The sequence below is a fragment of the Rana temporaria genome, chromosome 3, assembly GCF_905171775.1.
Source record: "Rana temporaria chromosome 3, aRanTem1.1, whole genome shotgun sequence".
Lineage (NCBI taxonomy): Eukaryota > Metazoa > Chordata > Amphibia > Anura > Ranidae > Rana > Rana temporaria.
In genome coordinates, this window is record NC_053491.1 from 111,488,480 (window position 1) to 111,513,103 (window position 24,624).

Genomic DNA, 24,624 nt, shown 5'->3' on the forward strand with positions numbered 1-24,624 from the left:
GTGTCACTGCAAGTCTGCCACTAATGCAGCATAAAGGGGTTAATTAACTGCCACTGGTCACAAATGCATCAGTGACCAATAGCAATACATTAACCTCCTCCATGCTGCATATTCCACATAGCATTGTAGATTAAAGTGATTGTAAATGTTTTTTTTTTATATAAAAATAACAAACTTGTCATACTTACCTGATCTGGCAAAGGGTTTTGCACAGAACAGCCCAGACTCTTCTTCTGGGGTCCCCCGCCAGCACTCCAGGCCCCTACTCTTCATCCCGCCTCCTGTCACCTTAAAATCATCACATAAGGGACAAAAAGTCCCCTATGTGATGACAAAAATTATAGAAATGTTGCGGTAATATCATGTGACATAAAAAACGACCACTATTTTATTGTCTAGGATGTCCGCTTTCAGGAAATATATAATGTTTGGGGGTTTTGTGTAATCTTCAGGCCTAAAATGATTTTTTAAACGTGTGCAAAAATGGCTCTGGCTAAGAAAAGGTAAATTAACATGGATGACAAGAGTGGGAGTTGGGAGGAGGCAGGGAAGAGGGAGAGTGGGGCAAAGTTGCTCCACCATGGGCCTCTGGGTTATACTTGCCTCTGGGCCAAAAGATGCCAGTCAGCCCCTGTCAGGGTTTCTGGAGGGCCACATTGTCCTCCCCCCACCCTTGTTTTTTTGTACTTTATATGTTTATTTGTTTTTTTCTTTTCTTTACATAAAACAGCATATGGAAAGGCACAGGGCAAATACTCTGCCAAAAACAAACATGAATACAATCCTCTTGACAAAAAAAATACATACATATTCGCTCTGGACCCTCCCATAAACTCCCTCACTAAATCTTCCCACTCTAACCCTTTTCTTAGTCATCACTCTCTCTCACAGAGAGACAAGTGATGCATATGCCCTTTCCCAGCTCCCCCCCTCAAAAGACGAGAGAAAAAAAAGAGAAAAAAAAGAAAAAAAGATAAAAGAGGGGGAGAGAGAAGGGGAGCCCCATCCTCTCCCTCCCTTAAACCACAATTCATAACAGGAAAGTCGGTTTATCCTTCATATTATATTTTACATTATAATTCCCTGCGCGTATCCGATTCTTCATTTATCAGGTTCAGTCATTAATCTTTTCCCCTCATCTGAATTTTTAAACAAATTCCAGCTCTTCCACGTTTCTTTGTATAGTTTATTTTTACCCTTAGCTGAGAGAACTAGGTCTTCCATAGCTTCTATATCTCTAACTCTATTTATCCACTCTAAAACTGTTGGTGACGTAGTATCCCTCCACCGTAAGGGTATACCTGCTTTAGCTGCATTCACCAAATGGCACAGTACTGAGTTCCGATAAGTCTGAACTGGAATCTCAGATAGGTGAAGTAGGAAAAAAGCGGGATCATTGGGTATTTTTAACTCAGAAATTTTTTGCAAGATTCTCATAATTGACAACCAATAAACTCTTATTTTTTTACAAAACCAAAATATATGAATCAATGTCCCGCTTTCTTCTCCACATCTCCAACATCTGTCAGAATTTTCATTGCAGAATTTTTTGAGTCGTACTGGAGTATGGTACCACTGCATCAAGATTTTATAGTTTAATTCTTGAATTCGTGTACAGATTGAAGAGTTTAGAGTCAAAAAGATAATCTGTTTACGTTGTAATGCAGAGAAGGTCCTATCTAGGTCCTTCTCCCATTTGTTAAGGCCTGGTATCTCCTGATCCTCCCTAAATTTATTTAATAGTCCATACATTTTAGAGATCCCTCGGGCTAGTGGTTCTAAATCATTACAGTACGACTCAAAGATTGTTAACTGACGATGAAAATTACTTCCCGGGCCTAATGATCTAAAAAAATTACTTAATTGCAACGCCTGCCAGATATTGACTTCAAAAGGGCCTCCTATTTGTATTAATGTTTTAATCGATGGCCAGTTTTCTGATATAATAAAATGTGAGGCCTGATATACTCCTTTCTCTATTAATAACTGGAAAGATCCTCTTTCATTACCCGGACTAAAACTTGGGTTCCCCAATATGGGAAACAAAGGTGATCGCACTGTAGAAAAGTTCCCGTTTTGGCATATACGTGCAGTAATTTTTAGTGTTGTGCCAATTATAGGGTGATTTTTAAGAGGAGCCGGTAATACTGTATAGCACCAAGGTGCTCTACCTAAAGGAACTGTGCTCAGCTGTTGTTCTATGTCAACCCACCTCTTAGATCTAACATGTTTACACCAGTCCACTAATCTAGATAGATGTACTGCATAATAATACTTAAATATATCTGGGACCCCCCACCCTTGTGATCATGAAAAATCTTAGACTGTTTTCCTCGATCCATCACTTTTCCACGCTCTATGGGCCACTTGACTGGACTTGCCCCCCAGGCCTAAGGCCCTCCCCTGCTATGTAGGGAGAGATGAATGCTGCAATCTGATTGGATTGTAACAATTCTAGTTCCAACAGTTTTTACAGGTGTGATCTTTTAGGGCCCTTTCACACTTATACGACTTGTCTCACGATTTTGGACGGCAAAATCGTATGACAAGTCATTCTCCATGATTTCCAATGACTACCATTCATACTGGCACGACTTTAAGTAGTGCCGACTTCAAAGTAGTCCTTGCACTACTTTGGTCCGATTTTGATGCCACTTACACAGGCATTCATTGAAATTGCGGCCGCGAATCGCGGCAAAATCGCGGCTGCGAAATCGCGGTAAAATCGTGCGACTTTGAAGTCGTACAAGTGTGAAAGGGGGCTTAGGGCTCCTTCTCATGTGTTGGGCAACATTGCCAATGCAATACCAATGCATGGACAAGTAAATTTGTCTTAATATTGTTTCAGTTCACATCAACATTCTGCACACTACAGGATGCTGAAAAGAAGTATAACCGGTTACATTTTTATACAGCTCATTGTGAAGCACTACAGCGATTACCAATGTGCTGTGGTGCATAGAGCTGAATGAAATGCAACTTTGTGACATTTCAATAAACTTACAAAAACCTTATACAGATCATGTGAATGGGCCCTTGGGTGTACAATAAGGGAGAATTGCTTCTTTTATTATGAAAAACAAACCACAGTATCCACATATCCACACTATCCACATACTGTACACTTATTCTTATGTAGTGTCTGGAGTAAGAATTCTTCAAAGATTGGGCACTGCAGAGAAAAGAATATCTATTTTCAGTCCATATAAAAAGCAAGCAGTATGACAGCATCTTCCCCCTGCTGTCAGTATATGGACTGTCACACCGATCCTCTGCTGTCATTATATGGACTGTCACACCGATCCTCTGCTGTCATTATATGGACTGTCATCCCCATCCTCTGCTGTCATTATATGGACTGTCACACCGATCCTCTGCTGTCATTATATGGACTGTCATCCCCATCCTTTGCTGTCATTATATGGACTGTCACACCGATCCTCTGCTGTCATTATATGGACTGTGATCCCGATCCTCTGCTGTCATTATATGGACTGTCATCCCCATCCTTTGCTGTCATTATATGGACTGTCACACCGATCCTCTGCTGTCATTATATGGACTGTCATCCCGATCCTCTGCTGTCATTATATGGACTGTCATCCCGATCCTCTGCTGTCATTATATGGACTGTCACACCGATCCTCTGCTGTCATTATATGGACTGTCATCCCCATCCTTTGCTGTCATTATATGGACTGTCACACCGATCCTCTGCTGTCACCATATAGACTGCCACACAGATCCTCTACTGTCACCATATAGACTGTCATACTGATCCTCTACTGTCACAAAATGGACAGTCACACCGATCCTCTGCTGTCACCATATGGACTGTCACACCGATCCTCCGCTGTCACCATATGGACTGTCACACCGATCCTCTGCTGTCATTATATGGACTGTTAATCTGATCTCTCTGCTGTCATTATATCAACTGTCACACCGATCCTCTGCTGTCACCATATAGACTGTCACACAGGTCCTCTACTGTCACCATATAGACTGTCATACTGATCCTCTACTGTCACAAAATGGACAGTCACACCGATCCTCCGCTGTCACCATATGGACTGTCACACCGATCCTCTGCTGTTATTATATGAACTGTCAAACCAATCCTCTGCTGTCACCATATGGACTGTCACACCGATCCTCTGTTGTTATTATATGAACTGTCACACCAATCCTCTGCTGTCACCATATGATCTGTTACTCTGACTCTCTGCTGTCACCATATGGACTGTCACTCTGACTCTCTGCTGTTACCATATGGACTGTCATACCGATCCTCTGCTGTCATTATATGGACTGTCACACGATCCTTTGCTATCATTATATGGATTGTAACATCGATCCTCTGCTTACACTGTATGGACTGTCACACCGATCCTCTGCTGTCACCATATTATCTGTCACTCTGACTCTCTACTGTCACCATATGGACTGACAATCTAATCCTTTGCTGTCACCATATGGACTGTCACACCAATCCTCTGCTGTCACCATATGGACTGTCACACCAATCCTCTGCTGTCACCATATGGACTGTCACACTGATCCTCTGCTGTCACCATATGGACTGTCACACTGATCCTCTGCTGTCACCATATGGACTGTCACATCAATCCCTTGCTGTCACCATATGGACTGTCAATCTGATCCTTTGCTGTCACCATATGGACTGTCACATCAATCCCTTGCTGTCACCATATGGACTGTAAATCTGATCCTTTGCTGTCACCATATGGACTGTCACTCTGACTCTCTGCTGTCACTATATATGGACTATTACACTGATCCTTTGCTGTCACCATAGGGACTGTCACACTGATCCTCTGCTGAAACTATACGGACTGACTCTCTGCTGTAGCCATATGGACTGTCACTTCGATCACTGTCACTCTGATCTCTCTGCTGTCACTATATGATCTGTCATTCTGATTCTCTGATGACACCATATGGACTGTCACTCTGATCTCTCTGCTGTCACTATATGATCTGTCAAACAGATCGTCTGCTGTCACCATATGGACTGTCACTCTGCTGTTTTGCTGTCACCATATGGACTGTCACACTGATCTCTGTGCTGTCACTATTTGGACTGTCAGTTTGACCCTCTGCTGTCACTCTATGGACTGTCACTCTGCTCTTTTGCTGTCACCATATGGACTGTCACTCTGACCCTCTGCTGTCACAATATGAACTGTCACCCTGACTCTCTGCTGTCACTCTATGGACTGTCACTCTGACCCTCTATGACTGTCACTGTATGGAATGTCGCTGTCTGTGGCCGTCGTGTTCTTCACGCTCCAGCGCTCCGCCGAGCAGTCACAGTCACTGCCCCATACAGGTGTTCATTCCTTCCGTGGGCTCTCCTCCTGAGCGGCAGGCCCGGCCACCAATCACTTTTCAGGCTGTATTCCGGGGATCCAATCAGCTACAGGTGGTCGGCTGGTGTGCGCACGTTATCCGTGGTGTGGAGGGCTGTCCGGGGTGCTCGGGGCTCCTCTATGTACGGATCATCCATGGCCGGAGAAGGACACTAGCGGTCGCTGTGCTCGGCCAGGCACCGATCTGCACACACATGTCCCCGGGTGTTGTGTACTACACACTGATCACATTCCATAGGAGCGGATCGCACGGGACCGGCCATGGCCAGGAGATCAGCAGCAACCAACGTCCTCGGGGAGGACTTCTCGTTCGTCAGCCCGGTGGTGAAGTATCTGCTCTTCTTCTTCAACATGCTCTTCTGGGTGAGTGATGTGTACATTACCGGGGCCACCTACCGCCCCTTCCAGCCACAGATCGCCCCTGTCCCATGTCACTGATCCGGAGGCTGCTGTGTCACTGTCTGCAGGGTGGGGACCATTGCAAGGGCTTCCTATGAACACATTCATTTTTTAGGTGTTTTCAATAGAAGTGCGATCTACAGTTATTAGAGGTAGGTACATATATAAGTCAATGAGTATGACGACCCCGATCACACCTGAGCGATTGGAAGGGCGCTTCCCAAACATCCCATTATATTCTGTGCTGCCCGTTCACGCCTGACCGCCGTGTCACTCCAAGCTTTATCCTCAGGAAAGGGAGGGGACAAGCGCCCCCCCCCCCTCCTGAACCATAACAGGCCACATGCCCTCAACATTGGGGGGTGGTGCTTTGGGGCAGGGGCATGTTAATGGAGACAAGGGCCTTTTCCCGACAACCCTGGCCGGTGGTTGTGGGGGTCTGAGGGCAGGGGGCTTATCCAAATCTGGAAGCCCCCTTTAACCAGGGGGTCCTCCAGATCCTGGCCCCCTGGCATGTGACGTCACAAGGGGCAGGATCTCCGGGTGACATCACCAGATGGCCACGCCCCATGGCTATATAAGAACTGTCAGACAGCGGGATACGACACAACGGATGCAGCTAGCGAGGAAGACCCTGTTTTTTTTTTTAATCTTTAGCGGGCAGTGGAAGAAGACATCACCGGAAAGGGAGAAGAAACATTGGAGGGAGAAGACAGCAGAGGGAGAAGAAACCATTTTTAGAAGAAAAAAAAACCACCACCCCCCAAATTGACGGCATGCGGCCTGATATGGTTTAGAATTGGGGGGGATTGCTTGCTCGTGTGTTCCCCTCCCATTCCAGACCTGCCAGGCTGCATGCTTGGACAGGGGTCTGGTATGGACTTTGGGGGGGGGGACCCCATGCCATTTTTTAGTTACATTTTGGCCCTGGTATGGACCTGGGGGGAGACCCCAAGCTGCTTTTTTTACAATTTTTTTTTTTTGCTGCCAATTTTATTTTATTTTTTACATTCATGACTCCCCCTCTTTAGCAACCAGTTATATACAGCGTGTTTAAAGAGGGGGGGACGCAAAATGCATGAGACCTGCATGCAAAAACACATTAAAAACAAAAAACGCTCCGGGAAAATGCATACAAGCTCAGCCGCATAGATGTGAACCTAGGGTTAAGGATAAGTCCACCTTTAGCCCTGGTGATGTGACTGATGTGACGTGGGAAACTCACAACATTCGCTGCGTTTCCCTCATCGCACTCCAAAGCAATCGCACGGCGTCCATGCCATCTGCTGAGGGTGTCAATGTTAGAATACCGGCATACCAAAACAGATTGCAAAACGCAGGGCGATTGCCAGAAATCACATCACATGGGTGTAAACACCTATTGCAATGGCATTCTGAAGTGGGGGGAAAAAAAAGGTCCTGCACCATTTTGGTGCGGATGCGATTGGAGCCAAACAAAATGTATAGCTCAAATCGTGACGCACAGAAATTGCACAAGAATGCGGTGGGTATCACACACAGTATTTTGTGAGAACCTAGGCTTTTAAAGCCTAAAAATGGAACTTCTGCTTAATCCACTCCTTGCCCCCTTACATGCCACATTTGGCATGTAATCTTTTGGGGGGGGGGGAGTGGGGGCTTCAGGAGGAGTGGGACTTCCTGTCCCACTTCCTCCTTCCGCCGAGGGGCTGGTAAGGCGAATAGCTTAATCGCCTTATTGCAGCCCCTCCCTGTAGGCGAGCGCCTGTCAGATCGGACGTCGGCGCTCGCGCATGCGCAGTGCCGCTCGCGCATGCGCAGTGGGTGCCCGGCCGTGAAGCCGAAAGCTGTCACTGCCGGGTGCCCACACTAGGAATGAAGACGCCGGCCGGCGAGGGGGGGGTGAGGAGCGGAGCCCTGGCCGGCGCGTCGCTGGAACCGTGGAGCAGGTAAGTGTCTGTTTATTAAAAGCCAGTAGCTACACTTTTTGTAGCTGCTGACTTTTAATAAGCTTAAAAAAAGGCTGGAACACCCCTTTAAGGAAAAAAGAAATGCACATATTTTTGCAGAAAAAAAATTGCATGTATTAATTTATCCTAAACGAGCCTGCAAAGCATTGGAGATGCAATCAGTGGATCGCGGGTGCAATGTCAGACTCCTGCAGAAGCGCCCTCCAGCTTTCTGTCCTACCCGCTTTCAGTTACAAAGCTGGAGGAAGAGAGAGCGGACTACAAGCATGCTGATCACTCTTAGTACATTGAGAACTACAAGGCTTTCTGCTGTGGTGGCAGACTGGACTTGTAGTTCATTCATTCACAGATCCCTGTGAAGGAATGACACGGATTTGTAGGCGGAGCCCCCACACAGCCATGTCAATTTTTTTATGTGACAGCGACTGCAGAAAAAAATTCCAGCTCTCTATTACGGGGGAACAGGTGAGGGGGGTGAGCAGGGCGTGTATGAGACACTGCATGTAATTCGCACAGGAATCGCAGCACATTTCTGTGCGAATTACATGCCAGGTCTCTGGAGTGCGATTTGAGCAATGGATTTGCATGGCTCAAATCTCACCGCATTCGCACCAAACTCAAGCAGGACCCTTTTTTTTTGTTCGCACCAGAATCAGATCGCATGAGTGTTTACACCCATGTGATCCGATTCTGCAAATCGCGCTGCATTTTGCAAACCGATTGTCGTTAACGCAATATACACTCCGCAATCGATTCGCATGGACGGGTTGCGATTTATTTGCAGTGCTGAATCCGCAGTGAATTCGCACCACATCTAGTGTGAACCTAGGCTTAACCACTACAGCTCCAGAAGGTTTTACCCCCTTCATGACCGGAACATTTTTTGCTTTTCAGCACTGCGCTATTTTAACTTGCAATTGCATGGTCATGCAACGCTGTACCCAAACGAAATGTACGTCCTTTTTTTTATTTTCTCATAAATAGAGCTTTCTTTGTGGTGGTATTTATTTACCTTTTGGAAAATAGACCAAAAATTTGGAAAAAAATAAAACAAAGGCCCAGATTCTCAAAGGGCTTACGACGGCGCAACGCCATTTGCGCCATCGTAAGTCCTAATCTGGGCCGTCGTATCTATGCGACTGATTCTTAGAATCAGTTACGCATAGATATCCCTTAGATCTGACAGGCGTAAGGCTCTTACGCTGTCAGATCTTAAATGCAATTTTTTTTCCCGCCGCTAGGTGTCGCCGCATCGTTTTCCCCGTCGTCTATGCAAATTAGCTATTTACGCGAGATTCCCGAACGTACGCGCGGACGACGCCGTGAATTTACGACGTTTCCGTAAGTGTAAACTTGCCCCTGCTATATGAGGGGTAAGTTTACGAAGGTCCGTCGTATGCCATGTTAAGTTTGGCGTCGGGTCAGCGTCGGCTTTTTACATCGTTTTCCTAAGTCGTCCGCGAATACGACTTTACGTCAATGACGCTCACGTCGGCGTCATTGACGTTTTCCGTCGTGAGCTGGAGCATGCGCACTGGGCTATTTTTCCGCCCGGCGCATGCGCAGTTTGATCGGCACGGGGGCGCACTTAATTTAAATACAAGCCGCCCCCTTTGAATTACGCGGCCTTACGCCGGGCCATTTACACTACGCCGCCGCAAATTACGGAGCAAGTGCTTGGAGAATACGGCACTTGCTCCAGTAATTTGCGGCGGCATAGTGTAAATGGCTTACGCTACGCCGCCGCGGATTCTACAAGAATCTGGCCCAAAATGTTCTAGTTTCTATTATGAAACATAGCCCAATTTTTTTTTTAAAAAATCTAATTTCTTCATCCACTTTGGCCAAAATGTATTCTGCTACATGTTTTTGATCAAAAAAAAATACCAATAAGTGTATATTGATTGGTTTGCATTTTTTTTTTACCTTTTTTTTTTTTTTTTTTTTTTTTACTACTTTTTCCATCAGATATTCCGGACTTTTTCCATCAGATATTCCGATCGTGTGTAGCCCCATCTGAGTTTTTTCTTTGGAATTCCGATGAATTCCATCGGAGTTTAGATTTTTTACTCCAATGGAATTCTGTCGGAATTCTGATGTGATTTGGCCGGGCAAAAGCCCAATCGTGTATAAGCGGCATAACTGATGCTAGAGGGGACTGACTAACTGCCACTGACATCACCAGTGACAATAATACAGTAATCAGTGATAATACTATACACTGTCACTGTACTAATGACACTGACTGGGAAGGGGTTAACATCTAGGGGCCACCAAGGGGTTAAATGTGTGCCTAACTATGTGTAATTTGTGTACAGTGCGCTGCTTTTCACTAAAGACCTCTCAGTTTTGCAAAGTAGGGATGAGAAACTGACAGATCGCTCCCTCTGTACAGAGCTCTGTGTTGTTTACCAACACAGAGCTCTGGGCTGTGATTGTACACAGCTGATCAGCAGGTCCCGGCTGTGAATCGGCGGGAAACAAACAATTGCTTGGGGCCCCAAGCTGGTCTGGGGCCCCCAACACCCCCTTCCTAGGCTGTAGCGTGGCCGAGCTCCTCTTCCTGCCTCTTGGAGTCCTGTTAGTCTGACCAGGTACTGCGCACGGTACAGGAGATTCAGTTTCCTGTTCCCGGCCAGACTGACAGGAAGTGCACACTGAGTGCGCATTTCCTGTCAGTCCGGCCGGGAACACATGAAACTGAATCTCCTGTACCGCACGGTACCCGGCCAGGGCACTATCTGATAGGGGACTGGGGACCCATACTGATAGAACACCGGACTGACAGGAGGCAGAGGAGCTCGGACACACTACAGCGGCAGCCTACAGGGAAGAAGGGGAGGTGAGAATAGAAAAACATAGGGACTGGGGGGGGGAGTAAGAACATGGGTGTAAAAAAACGTAGGCTTTGCGTGCGCAGGGGGGTGCTTGGGGCCCCCATTTTGCTTGGGGCCCCCAAATTCCTTCAAACGGCCCTGGGTGCACACATGCGCACCCTAGACCCGGAAGTAGACAGCAACGTATGCAGTACATTTAGGGTGGGCGGGAAGTGGTTAATACAGGGGTCTCCAAACTTTCTAAACAAAGGGCCAGTTTACTGTCCTTCAGTCACTCTGGGGGCCGGAATGTGGTCATTGGGAGTAGAAAATGCTTTGGCGTCAAAGTAAGGCCCGGTAGTGGCGGTATGACGTCACATCCAGATTGAAATCGAGGCTTGGAACGCATGCCGATCTGTGAGAGAGATGCTGCAGGTGGGTTGATTTATCACAAGCTGTATACACTGGTGGTGGTATATAGGCACTGTACCATGTGAGTTTTATTCTTTTCCTTCTTATTTTATAATAAATATTACACCATGAGGCTTCCATTTGGTATTTTTCACCATATGAGTACAAGCACATTTTTAGAATATAAGGATCAGGGTGGAGCCTGAAAGAGGAACTTTTTTGGATGACACAAGCGCTATTTGACCATCTGTAATAAGGGCTCACAAAGCTCTGGTGAGTGGGCACTTTAGCCTTTTGAGCACAAGTGGTGAAGAATTGTGGACTAACTGCTCATAGTGAAGAATTGGATACTTTTATAACACACTATGGTGCTGGGATTTTCACGCTAATGGACTTTAAAGATATTAAAGAGGTGTTCCGACTGCTGACTTTTAATATTAGCTCACTTACCTGCCCAGCATTCCTGCAATGTCGGCACCCCAGCCGATTGTCGGATCGGCTGTCGGGTGCTGCTCCCGCCATTCCTGGTAAGGGAAACCAGGTGCACTGCGCTTTCTAATAAACCCGGTGGAGAAAGTAGAAGGGGCGCCGAACTTCCTAGGGATGGCGGCGCGGCGCCATCTCCAGAAGTGGTGAAGGGAGAACCTGTCAAAAACAGGTACCTGATAAGCGGAAGTTCCACTTTTGAGTGAAACTCCACTTTAATTTCCGTTTCAGATTATTGCACTTGCAATTTAACTTTGTCGTTTGTTTTTTTGATGTCACAATGTAGAGTATAAGATTTCCTATCATCTGTGCCCAGTCTTGACACACATAGTTAATGCAGCTCTGAGCAATCCTCGTTTATTATTCAGTGAAAATTAACAGACTTCCAGATAAAAACCTGTCTAAATAAAAAGTCCTTTTCTCTCTCCTTGCTTTGAGTGACAGGTTATTTACATATCTATCTTGGACATGTTTATCATATGTTATGTTATGTTTATCATAATATGAGGTGAATCACAGTTCATTGTATTTTACCAGGATGTGTTATGTGGGGGAGGGGTGGATTTCTCACTTTTTATACTGTGGATCACCTCATATTATGATAAACATAACATAACATATGATAAACATGTCCAAGCTAGATATGTAAATAACCTATCACTCAAAGCAAGGAGGGAGGAAAGGACTTTTTATTTAGACAGGTTTTTATCTGGAAGTCTGTTAATTTTCACTGAACAATAAAAGAGGATTGCTCAGAGCTGGATTAACTCTGTGTGTCAAGACTGGGCCCAGATGATAGGAAATCCTATACTCTACATTGTGACATTAAAAATAAAAAAAATTGGGGTTTACATCCACTTTAATGTTAAAGAGGAAGTAAACCCTCTGTAACGAAAGTAAAAAAATAAATTCTCTACAAGACAAAGACATAATGAGCTAGTATGCATAGCTAGTATGCGCCGTCGTAAGTCCTAATCTGGGCCGTCGTATCTATGCGACTGATTCTTAGAATCAGTTACGCATAGATAACCATTAGATTAGACAGGCGTAAGGCTCTTACGCTGTCGGATCTTAAATGCAATTTTTTTTTCCGCCGCTAGGTGTCGCCTCCGACGTTTTCCCGATCGAGTATGCAAATTAGCAAAATATGCAAATTCCTGAACGTACGCACGGTTGACGCAGTGAAGTTACGATTTGCGACGCGTAAAGTTGCCCCTGTGTATATGAGGCGCAGTCAATGTTAAGTATGGCCGTCGTTCCCGCGTCGAAATTTGAAAATTTACGTCGTTTGCGTAAGTCCTCCGTGAATAGGGCTGGACGCCATTTACGTTCACGTCAAAACCAATGACGTCTTTGCAACGTCATTTAGCGCAATGCACGTCGGGAAATTTTAGGGACGGCGCATGCGCAGTATGTTCGGAGCGGGAACGCGCCTAATTTAAATGATCCACGCCCCCTACCCGGATCATTTGAATTAGGCCGGCTTGCGCCGGGGGATTTACGCTACGCCGCCGCAACTTTACAGGCAAGTGCTTTGTGAATCAAGCACTTGCCCGTAAAATGAGATACGTTACGCCGCCGCAGAGATGCGGCGATCTACGAGAATCTGGGCCTTAGTGATCAGTTTTTTCAATTTGTCAAGTCTTTTCCATGTTTGCATCCCAACACCAAACGGCATCCTTCTGTAGCAGTGTACGTAGCGCTGCTATCTGTTGAGCAAGGCCCTGAGGCAATTTGGATAGATAGTTGGAAATACCTAGTGACGTCTCCAGCTCCTTTCTGGAGGTTGGGGCTTTCATGTTAAGAAATGCTGTAATCTTCTTTGGATCAGGCTTCAGACCCTCTTTGGTTAGTAGGTGTCCAAAATATGTAGCTTCTTCTACCCCAATTTGTATTTTGTTTGGATTGAGTGTGAGATTCTTCTCACGACACCGATTGAACAAAGCAGTAAGGTTTTTGTCATGTTCCATTTGTTCCTTTCCATAGATCAGCAAATCATCAACTATTACTTCAACACCCTGTAGACCGGCGATCAATTTGTGTGATTTATTTTGAAATATTTCCTGTGCAGATGCTATGCCGAAAGGTACCCTTGTGAAGCGCCATCGACCCGAAGGGGAGTTAAAAGTGGTCAAGTAACTGCTGGCTTCATCAAGACGCAATTGCCAGTAACCAGAATGGGCGTCTAGTACACTGAATACTGTTGCTCCTACTAGCTTGTGCGATATATCCTCTATGGTGGGGAGTTTGTTCAAATCACGTGGGTCAATGCATATACGAATTGCACCTGTGTTCTTCTCCACCACAACCATAGAACTGGCCCATTCTTGTCACGCGGTTCCTCTAATGATGTATCCGTCACGGAACCATCGGAATGGGTCAGTTCTATGGTTGTGGTGGAGAAGAAGAACACAGGTGCAATTCGTATATGCATTGACCCACGTGATTTGAACAAACTCATAATGAGAGAACTAACCACAGATCCCCACCCCCAGATCACATGACCAAAACTGTTAACTGTTTCCTAACATGATAAGGAACTGGGTATAACAATTGAACTTAAATTATAACATAAAGCATACACATCATTACAGCTGTGACTGGCTGGAGCCGCAATGACGTCACTCCTGCGCATGCGCCAATAGGTGGCCACTAACGGCATGTACCATTCATTAACGGCACGCTCAGTGCGCCTGCGCCGTTATATAGATATAAATATCTCCTAAACCGTGTAGTAGGGATGTCCCGATACCGATACTAGTATCGGTATCGATACCAAGCATTTCCCAGAGTACTTGTACTCGGGGGAAATGCTCCGATGCCTCACCCGATACCTGGGCAGTCAGGGTGATCGGTGCGGTAGGGGAGTTGCAAGTCTTCTCCGTGCTGTCTCCCCCCCCCCCGTGCTCCGTGTGCTGCCTTCTCCTTCGTCCCCCCCGCCCCCCCCCCCCGCCGTGCTCCGTGTGCTGCCTTCTCCTTCTCCTCCCCCCGTGCTCCGTGTGCTGCCTTGTCTCCCCCCCCCCCCCCGCCGTGCTCCGTGTGCTGCCTTCTCCTTCTCCTCCCCCCTTGCTCCGTGTGCTGCCTTCTCTTTCTCCCCCCCCCCCCGCCGTGCTTCGTGTGCTGCCTTCTCCTTCTTCCCCCCCTGCCGTGCTTCGTGTGCTGCCTTCTCCTTATTCCCCCCCTGCCGTGCTTCGTGTGCTGCCTTCTCCTTCTTCCCCGCCGCCGCGCTCCGTGTGCTGCCTTCTCCTTCCCCCGTGCTCCGTGTGCTGCCTTCTCCTTCTTCCCCCCCCCCCGCCATGCTCCGTGTGCTGCCTTCTCCTTCCCCCCCCCCCCTGCGCTCCGTGTGCTGCCCCCTCCGTGCCGTCTTCTCCCCCCTCCGTGCCGGAGGTAGGAGCCGCTAATTTCCAGCTCCTACCTTTTCCGAATGGACAGAGTCAGTGATCACTGACTCTGTCCATTCACATAACTGAGCATCGTAACCTGTGTTTACGATGCTCAGTTTATGAATGGAGAGGAGCTTCTCCATTCATTTTAACTGAGGCTGCAGAGAAAGGGACTGGGGAATCTGTGTCCTTAGTCCCTTTCTTTGTCTCAAAGAGGAGATGTCAGAGGTCTGTTACGACCCCTGACATCTCACCAAAGACCCCCAACAGGGCTGATAAAAAAAAAAATGCAATAAATAATAAAAAAAATAAAAAATATGTAAAATATATTAATAATAAAAAAAACACACACACTGATAATCCACCCCCCCTCAAAAAAGAGTAAAATAAAATAGTAAAAAAAAAAAAAAAATACTGCCACTGTCACATGACATTAAAAAAAAATATCGGTATTCGGTATTGGCGAGTACTTGAAAAAAAGTATCGGTACTTGTACTCGGTCTCAAAAAAGTGGTATCGGGACAACCCTACCGTGTAGGTTTAGGAGATATTTGTTGCACCTACAGGTAAGCCTTAATCTAGGCTTACCTGTAGGTATAAGTGGTCTGTAAGGGTTTACAACCACTTTAAAGAATATGACAACTAAGGTGGTACCGTAGTAAACTCAGTTTTACCACTTGTACCTACAGGTAAGCCTATAATAAAGCTTACCTATTGGCACTGTGAATATCTCCTAAACTTGCGATACCTCACATGTGTGGTTTAACCACTTAAGACCTGGACCATTATGCAGGTTAAGGACCTTGCCCCTTTTTGCGATTCCGCACTGAGTCGCTTTAATTGACAATTGCACGGTCGTGCAACGTGGTTTCCAAACAAAATTGGCGTCATTTTGGTGGTATTTGATCACCTCTGCGGTTTTTATGTTTTGCGTTTTAAACAAAAATAGAGCGACAATTTTGAAAAAAATACTATGGGCCGGATTCAGAAAGGACTTACAACAACGTATCTCCAGATACGTTTAATTTTACACTCGTGTGTTTTACTTCACATGGACGTTGACTCACTAGACTCATTTCACATTTATATTGTTTCACTTGTATATTGTTTTGCTTTGCCTTAAGATTGTTTAGGGCCTATGCAAAGTGTTCACACTGTTGTTAATATTTTCTTGGGTACACCCTGTACACCTTAATTTATCCAATAGAGGTTACCGCCCCTAGTGGTCAATTTACCCACTTGGTGGGCCCTTATCGCTTTTTTGTTTATTTTAGTTAGACAGCGCAGTCACCACCACCCTTTCATATTCTTCTACTTACTTTTGGTAATATAAATCGCAATAAGCGTTTATTGATTGGTTTGCGCAAAAGTTATAGCATTTACAAAATAGGGGAAAGTTTTATGGCATTTTTATTAATATTTTTTTTACTAGTAATGGCAGCGATCAGTGATTTTTTTCGTGACTGCGACATTATGGCGGGCACATCGGACACGTTTGACACATTTTTGGGACCATTGTCATTTTCACAGCGAAAAGTGCTATAAAAATGCACTGATTACTGTGAAAATGACAATGGCAGTGAAGGGGTTAACCACTAGGGGGCACTAAGGGGTTAAGTGTGCCCTAAGGGAGTGATTGTTACTGTAGGGGGGCGTGGCTGTGTAGGTGTGATGTCACTGATTGTTGTTCCCTATAACGGAACAGAAGATCAGTGACACTGCCACACAGAAGAACGGGGAAGGTGTGTTTACACACAACTCTCCCCGTTCTTCAGCTCCTGTGACCCGATCGTGGGACACAGGCGGCAAACGGGTTTGCGGGTCCCGCGGGCGCAGTCACGGAGCTTCGGACCGAGTTGCGTGCGTGACCCACAGCTGGGCTCTTAAAGGCGACGTACAGATACGTGCCTGTGCCCAGCCATGCCATTCTGCCGACGTATATTGGCGTTAGGCGGTCCTTAAGTGGTTAATCACTGTCTATATTTGGGGGTGCAACTTATGAGCATGGAGGGACGGGCGCTTTAAAAAAATATATATATATATTATTTATTTAATTTTTTTACACTGTTTCTTTAACCACTTAACGCCCGCCGCACGACTATTTACGTCCGCAAAATGGCACGGACAGGCAGATGGGTGTATATATACGTCCCTGCCTTCTAGCGGGTGGGGGGTCCGATCGGGACCCCCTCCGCTGCGGGCGGCTTACCTCGGGGAGCGATCCGGGACGACGGCGCGGCTATTCGTTTATAGCCGCTCCGTCGCGATCGCTCCCCGGAGCTGAAGAACGGGGAGAGCCGTATGTAAACACGGCTTCCCTGTGTTTCACTGTGGCGGCGTATCGATCGAGTGATCCCTTTTATAAGGGAGACTCGATCGATGACGTCAGTCCTACAGCCACACCCCCCTACAGTTGTAAACACACACTAGGTGAACCCTAACTCCTACAGCGCCCCCTGTGGTTAACTCCCAAACTGCAACTGTCATTTTCACAATAAACAATGCAATTTAAATGCATTTTTTGCTTTGATAATGACAATGGTCCCAAAAATGTGTCAAAATTGTCCGAAGTGTCCGCCATAAGGTCGCAGTCACGAAAAATATCGCTGATCGCCGCTAAATGGTAGTAAAAAAAATATTTTTTGTAAAAATGCAATACAACTATCCCCTATTTTGTAAACGCTATAAATTTTGCGCAAACCAATCGATAAACGCTTATTGCGATTTTTTTTACCAAAAATAGGTAGAAGAATATGTATCGGCCTAAACTGAGGAAAAAAAAAATTATATATGTTTTTGGGGGATATTTATTATAGCAAAAAGTAAAAAATATTGCATTTTTTTCAAAATTGTCGCTCTATTTTTGTTTATAGCGCAAAAAATAAAAACCGCAGAGGTGATCAAATACCACCAAAAGAAAGCTCTATTTGTGGGGAAAAAAGGACACCAATTTTGTTTGGGAGCCACGTCGCACGACCGCGCAATTGTCTGTTAAAGCGACGCAATGCCGAATCGCAAAACCTGGCCTGGGCATTTAGCTGCCTAAAGGTCCGGGGCTTAAGTGGTTAAAAAAAAATCTGATCATTTTTAATGCTGTTACAAGGAATATAAACATCCCTTGTGATAGTAATAGTCTTTACAGGTACTCTTTATGGAGGGATCTTGGGTCTATAAGACCCCAAATCCCTCTTTTGTGCTTAAAGCGGAGGTTCCGCCAATTTTTTTTTTTAAAAGCCAGCAGCTACAAATACTGCAGCTGCTGACTTTTAAAAAATGGACACTTACCTGACCAGCACGCCCACGATGTCGGCAAATCAGGTCGAGCAATCGCTCGGTCCTCGGATGCTGCCGCCGCTATTTTCAGTGAGGGAATCAGGAAGTTCACTGCCCGGTTCCCTACTGCGCATGCGCGAGTAGCACGGCGCACCATCACTGGTCCCCGCTCTCTACCGGGAACAGTGTGTTACCCAGAAGACAGCGGGGGGGGGGGTGCAGGTAGGGCCATGACTGCCGCAGGAGTCAATGCTCTGAAGTGGGTGCAAATACCTTAGACAGGTATCTGCACCCCCCTCCCCCTGAAAGGTGCCAAATGTGACACCGGTGGGGGAAAAGGGTTCCGAAAAGCGAAAGTTCCATTTTTGGGTGGAACTCCACTTTAAAAGCAGTTTTGAAAAAAAAATTGGCACCTTTAATTCTTCTGTAAACTGGAAGTGATGTCATGACATTGTTTCCGGAGTACTAGATCCGAGACCCGATCAAAGCCGATTCTAGGTTCGTTTGAGTCATCGGCCAGCCAGTGGAAGTGCCAACTGGTCGTTGGGCCTCCCGGTGGGAGGGGCGGGGGGATGCCCCCTCCCGCTCCTTGGGATAACAGCCGAGTGTCTTTTAGCTGCATTGGTTGTAATCCCAAGGCGTGAAGAGGTTAAACCAATAATAATGAGCAGTGGCCAATTTATCCAAGCCTGGTGTCCGGTGTATTCTTTTATTTGGTTATATGCCTTCCTGCTTGTTGTCTCATAGCATTTTTGGTTTGTGGTGCTCAGATGCAGTGCAGTATCACTGAGGTTTACTATCGCTTTAAGTGTGAAAGTGCCTTATCTTTATATCTATTGGCATCTATATTAGCGGATCGTTCCATTTAAAGAGGCAGACACACAATACTGCATTGGAATCGTTTTTTTAGAATTGGATTTCATATATTGTTGATTGTTGTTTGGAATTCGATTGATCACATTGGGATAGGTTTATCACACTGTTTTCATAGCTTGTCTCTGCAGAGATTGAACGTTGCTTTGTAATGGGCTGTAGCGGGATGTATTATTATTATATGTAGCAAGCTCTTACATGCACTAAATGTTATATGTGTTATTATGTTTCCATGGTGACTTTTAAATACTAAAGTGATACATATTCCTAAATAGCAGTTTGACAATCATAACTAACAATTGGCAAACTAAACGAACAAATAAATAAATAACTATTTCAGCGCTCTCCGTATTTGTGAAGTTTCCTTGTTAGGTTTTGCATTGTACTTTTGTATACACACAGTTGCTCAAGAACAGTTTACAGAGCTGAAGGCATTGCTGTTGCTAGTGAACACTTGGAGAATACAGAACTAGAGGGTGACAAGATGTAATTTTATGAGTTAAAGTGTTACTAAACACGCGCATGCCCCCTACCCGGAAGGACAGAATCACGCATATATACATGTGATTCGTTGCAGAGTAACCACCCTGTCGCAATAAAGCTACAATGAGCTGGTCACCAAGTGGTTAATTACCACTGATGGTAGTAAGGGCAGGTGATGAAAGTTGCTTACTTGGCAATGAATTATTGGGATGAAGAGGACAGTGGGTAGGCAATTTAGAAAGGTGAGAATTTGAGGGTCTTATTGAAGCTGATATACATTCTTAAACTCGTTTTGGACCACCTTGGGGACCTTGGTTGTAAACTTCAGTAAGTGCCTTTGTGAAAAGTGGTGTTTTTGACACCCAGTGTGCATGAGGCCTAATTATCTATGTCTTACATCTGGAGGGCCATCAGGGATGCCAAAAGTCACTGTAGTAGGAGAGAAAAGCACCAAGAGCTACTATTATGGTTTTACTCCACAATTCTTCATTGAGACCATTAGGTGTGTGGCTGCCCAGTTCGAAGATCCAATATTTCTCATGGGCACATCATTTCTTAAACCTCCCACCTTCATCTAGGGTCATGGGTTTAGATTGAATCGATGTGACTCTAAGCGTGGAAGAGTCACTGTTCTTATACTATGGAAGTGTCTGGAAATATTGTATTATGGAGTTTCATCCTCTACATTCCTCCTATGTTCACCAAATCTGGTGCAGAGGGCTCTTATGGTCTGGGCAGTCACGTCCTCCCCACATGGTAGTTGTTTCCAGTACAATTCCGGTTTACCAGGATCACACAGCAGACAGGCCGCTGCTTCTGCCTCCACAGCTCCACTGCCGGCATTGCTCCCTGCTTTTGCACAAGAGCTCCAACTTCGCCTCTCCAGCTGTTTGTCAATTTCACCTGTCAGCGACTCAAGCCATCCATCTGCCTGGGGCGAAGGACTGCATACCACCTTGACATGTTTGTACAATGCATTGCCTCAAGTGTTTTTATTATATTTCCACTTAATAAACCATTTTGAAGACACCGGCCCCCCCAAGATGGAATTGAATGGGCAGCAGCCTGAACCCATATAGTATCAAGTGTGGTTTAAGAGACTGAACTACAAGACTTTGATTTTAGTTATTAGGTCAATTTTGTTTTGAGTTTTTTTGTTTTATCTCCAATAATACTTTTCATTCAAATGTTTTTTGTAACATTTGTTACAATTGTCTACTCAGTAGCAATATTGCATTTAATTTTTTATTGCCTCTGTGGACATGATCAGAATTTAACTTTTAAACCAGCTCCCCTGTGACTTCAGCTGTGAGCTAGCTGTATACTACTTTGTTTGGATCAGGATTGAGCACCTAGGGCAGAATCCCTGCCCTAGAGAATAAAATGGCGGTCGTTGCAATACTTTCTGTCACACCGTATTTGCGCAGCGCACTTACAAGCGCACTTTTTTGGGAAAAATACACTTTTTTTTTATAAAAAAATAGGGCAACAGTAAAGTTAGCTCAATTTTTTTTTTATATTGTGAAAGATAATGTTACACCAAGTAAATAGATACCCAACATGTCATGCTTCAAAATTGCGTCCGCTCGTGGAACGGCGACAAACTTTTACCCTTAAAAATCTCTATAGGCGACGTTTAAAAAAAATCTACAGGTTGCATCTTTTGAGTTACAGAGGAGGTCTAGGGCTAGAATTATTTCTCCCGCTTTACCAATCGCGGCGATACCTCCCATGTGTTGTTTGAACATCGTTTTTTTTTTTATATGCCGGCGCTACTTACATATGAGGTCGCTTCTGCGCGCGAGCTCGGCGGGACGGGGCGCGTTCCTGGCTCCTAACTTTTTTAGCTGGCTCCTAGATTCAAAGCAAATTTGTCAAACCCTGCTTTAAGCTATTCAAACACATGTAGATTTTTCTCATTCCCTGTGGTTTGTAGAAGAGAAATCTAATAGAAATCTCTATGCATGCTAAACAACATGGATGAAGGATCCTTACCAGCCAGCTATTGTATTTTGACAGTCAGCACCCACGGCTATCTTTATAACCCAAGCAGTGACTGCATCTGTTGAATGCAGCACCCACCCACCACCTTCAACAAATGTTGAATAAAATGAAAAACCTTTACTGGCTTATTGGGCGTTCTAGTATAGAACAACATTGTAATTTATTTGTTTGGTTTAAAATGAGTCTTCAAACTATGGCCTGTGGGCCACATCTTATATGCAAGATCTTAAAATTTCCCTTTGGGATTAATAAAGTATTCTGTATTATATGCAAGAAGGGGCTCTGATGTGCAAGAAGTGGGGAACCTTATATGCAAGCTGGGGATCTGATGTGCAAGAAGGGGGGACCTTATATGCAAGCTGGGGATCTGATGTGCAAGAAGGGGGATCTGATGTGCAAGAAGGGGGATCTGATGTGCAAGAAGGGGCTCTGATGAGCAAGAAGGGGAATCTGATGTGCAGGAAGGGGGATATTATATGCAAGAAGGGGCTCTGATGTGCAAGATTGGGGATCTGATGTGCAGGAAGGGGAGCTCTAGTGTGCAAGATGGGGGCTCTGATGTACAAGATGGGGGAACTGATGTGCAAGAAGGGGCTCTGATGAGAAAGAAGGGGGATCTGATGTGCAGGAAGGGGGATATTATATGCAAGGAGGGGCTCTGATGTTCAAGATTGGGGATCTGATGTCCAGGTAGGGGGGCCTTATATGCAAGGGGGGCTCTAGTTTGCAAGAAGAGGGCTCTGATGTGCAAGATGGGGGATCTGATGTGCAGGAAGGGGTCTCTAATGTGGAAGAAGGGGCTCTGATGTGGAAGAAGGGGATCTTGTATGCAAGGTGGGGCTCTGATGTGCAAGCCCTCTTATGTAAGTGAGGTTTTCTGATGTTATGGGGCGTATGATATAAGTTATTTCTTGTTTATTTATTAAATTCATGCATTTTATTCATTCAATTATAAAACCAATTTTCTGCCCACGAATATTTAGACATTTTACAGTGTTGCCCTCAGGCCCGGATTTACTCCCTTTGCCGTCCCAAGGCCAGGTCCTTCAATGCCGCCCCCGCCTGCGCAGTACAGGGGGGATATTATCCGCCGGGGGACTTTTTCGGCAGGACACTGAGAAGCGGGGGGGGTGTTGCTGCCAAAAATGACATTGAGCATTGGGGGGTGCTGCTGCCGAAAATGACATTGAGAACCGGGAGGGGGGTTGCTGCTGCCAAGAACTATCTCACCTCCTCTTCCCTCTGTTTTTTCTCTTCTCACCATCTGCATGACAGGGGGGAACTCCCGATATGAAAGTAAAAGTGTCCTCTCCTCTCAGCCGCAGTGCCGCCCCTGCACCCACTGCCGCCCCGAGGCCTGGCCTGGTCTGGAATCCGGCCCTTGTTGCCCTCTTACTGGAAAGTTTAGGGAACCTTGGTCTTAAATATGAAGACATTAACAGATCTTAGTATTTCTACAAGCTGAGGTGATAAAAATAAGAAGTGTACCTGATTGTTTTTAGTTTTGTTTACTGTGGCCCTCTATACATGGTCCTTTTATTTACCTTTCTTTACTTTGAGGAAAAGGTGTGAGGTTTCCAAATTCACGGTTTAATCGACTTGGTCTGGAAAGGGCCGTGTCGCTGTGTTTGTTAGAGGAGCGGGCTGAATTGTGTTAAAGCCCTTTAGGAATGTTTCAAGCTCTTTAGTGGTTGTTGGAGAACAGAGTACGCTATCAAATGAACGATCGTGAGGAGAGGTGTAAGTGATACCCATGTGATTCTCATTGACTTGTCTTTACTCCCCAGAGTCCATATTCCATTGTCTTGGAAGTAGAGTGATACTCCATTTGCTTTTGTTAAAATAACTTTTTTGCAATTTGTTTAATATTAGTAGGAGTATAGGTATATTACAAGGGGCCTACCATCTGTAGTATTGTAGTGCCGCTCACACATTGCAGTGTTTACATTTGGGCTTGTCCTAGTATGAATTCATCTTGCTGCAAGGCATTGCAAAGCAGGAGCATTGAAACAATTTATCAGACTGATTTACTACAGGATTGCAGATTGATCCATAAATTCTCAAGCCCCATACACACTATCAGTTTTCTTGCAGGTTTTTCTCTTCAGGTTTACCAAAACCATCTAATATGAGGTCAAACCTTAATGCCGCGTACACACGATCACTTTTCGGTATGGAAAAAAAATGTAATTTTTCAGCATGTTCAAAAAACAAAGTTTTTCCAACTTCATTATTAAAAACGACGTTGCCCACACACCATAGTTTTTGAAAAATGATGAACAAAGCGCGGTGACATACAACACGTACAACGGCACTCTAAAGGGAAGTTTTTTTCGCCTTTGGGCTGCTTTTAGCTGATTCCTTGTTAGTAAAAGACGATTTGCGCTTTTTTGTCTTTTACAGCTGAATGTGCTTACTCCATTATGAACGGTAGTTTTACCAGAACGAGCGCTCCCGTCTCATAACTTGCTTCTGAGCATGCGCGGGTTTAAAACGTAGTTTTAGCCCACACACGATCATTTTTTACAACCCGAAAAACGAAATTTTTTAAAACGACGTTAAAAAATGCAGCGTGTTCGAATTTTTTTTTGTCGTTTTTCAGAAACTGAAAAACGATGTGCAGCCCACACAGGATAATTTTAAATGACGTTTTTAAAAACACTTTTTTTTTTCATGCCGAAAAATGATCGTGTGTACGCGGCATCAGACAGGACAATTCTGTTTGTTATCAGACTGGTCAGTAAGGCCCCTTTCACATTGAGGAGTTTTTCAGGCGGTACAGCGCTAAAAATAGCGCTGCTATCGCGCCTGAAAAACTCCTTCACTGCAGACTCAATGTGAAAGCCCGAGGGCTTTCACACTGAGGCGATGCGCTGGCGGGAGACAAAAAAATCTCCTGCCAGCAGCATCTTTGGAGCGGTGAGAGGAGCGGCATGTATACCGCTCCTTCACCGCTCCTTCCCATTGAAAACAATGGGAAACCGCGGCAATACCGCCCGCAATGCGCCTCTATAGAGGCGCATTGCGGGCGGTATTAACTCTTTATCGGCCGCTAGCGGGGGTTAATACTGCACCGCTAGCGGCTGATACCAGCGGCAATTCCGGCGGTATAGCGCCGCTATTTTTAGCGGCGTTATACCACCACCGCAGCTCC

The 24,624-nt window shown here is 45.3% G+C and overlaps 1 protein-coding gene across 1 annotated transcript in view; it reads left to right on the forward strand.

Annotated features, from left to right (window-relative positions):
- The first annotated feature begins 5,216 nt into the window (after positions 1-5,216).
- TSPAN33 (tetraspanin 33) overlaps positions 5,217-24,624 on the forward strand; it is a 54,651-nt gene continuing 35,243 nt past the window's right edge. Inside the window, exon 1 of the mRNA XM_040343243.1 lies at positions 5,217-5,756. Within this exon, the coding sequence (XP_040199177.1) occupies positions 5,655-5,756 (102 nt within the window). The 5' untranslated portion in view covers positions 5,217-5,654. The remainder of the gene's footprint in view (positions 5,757-24,624) is intronic.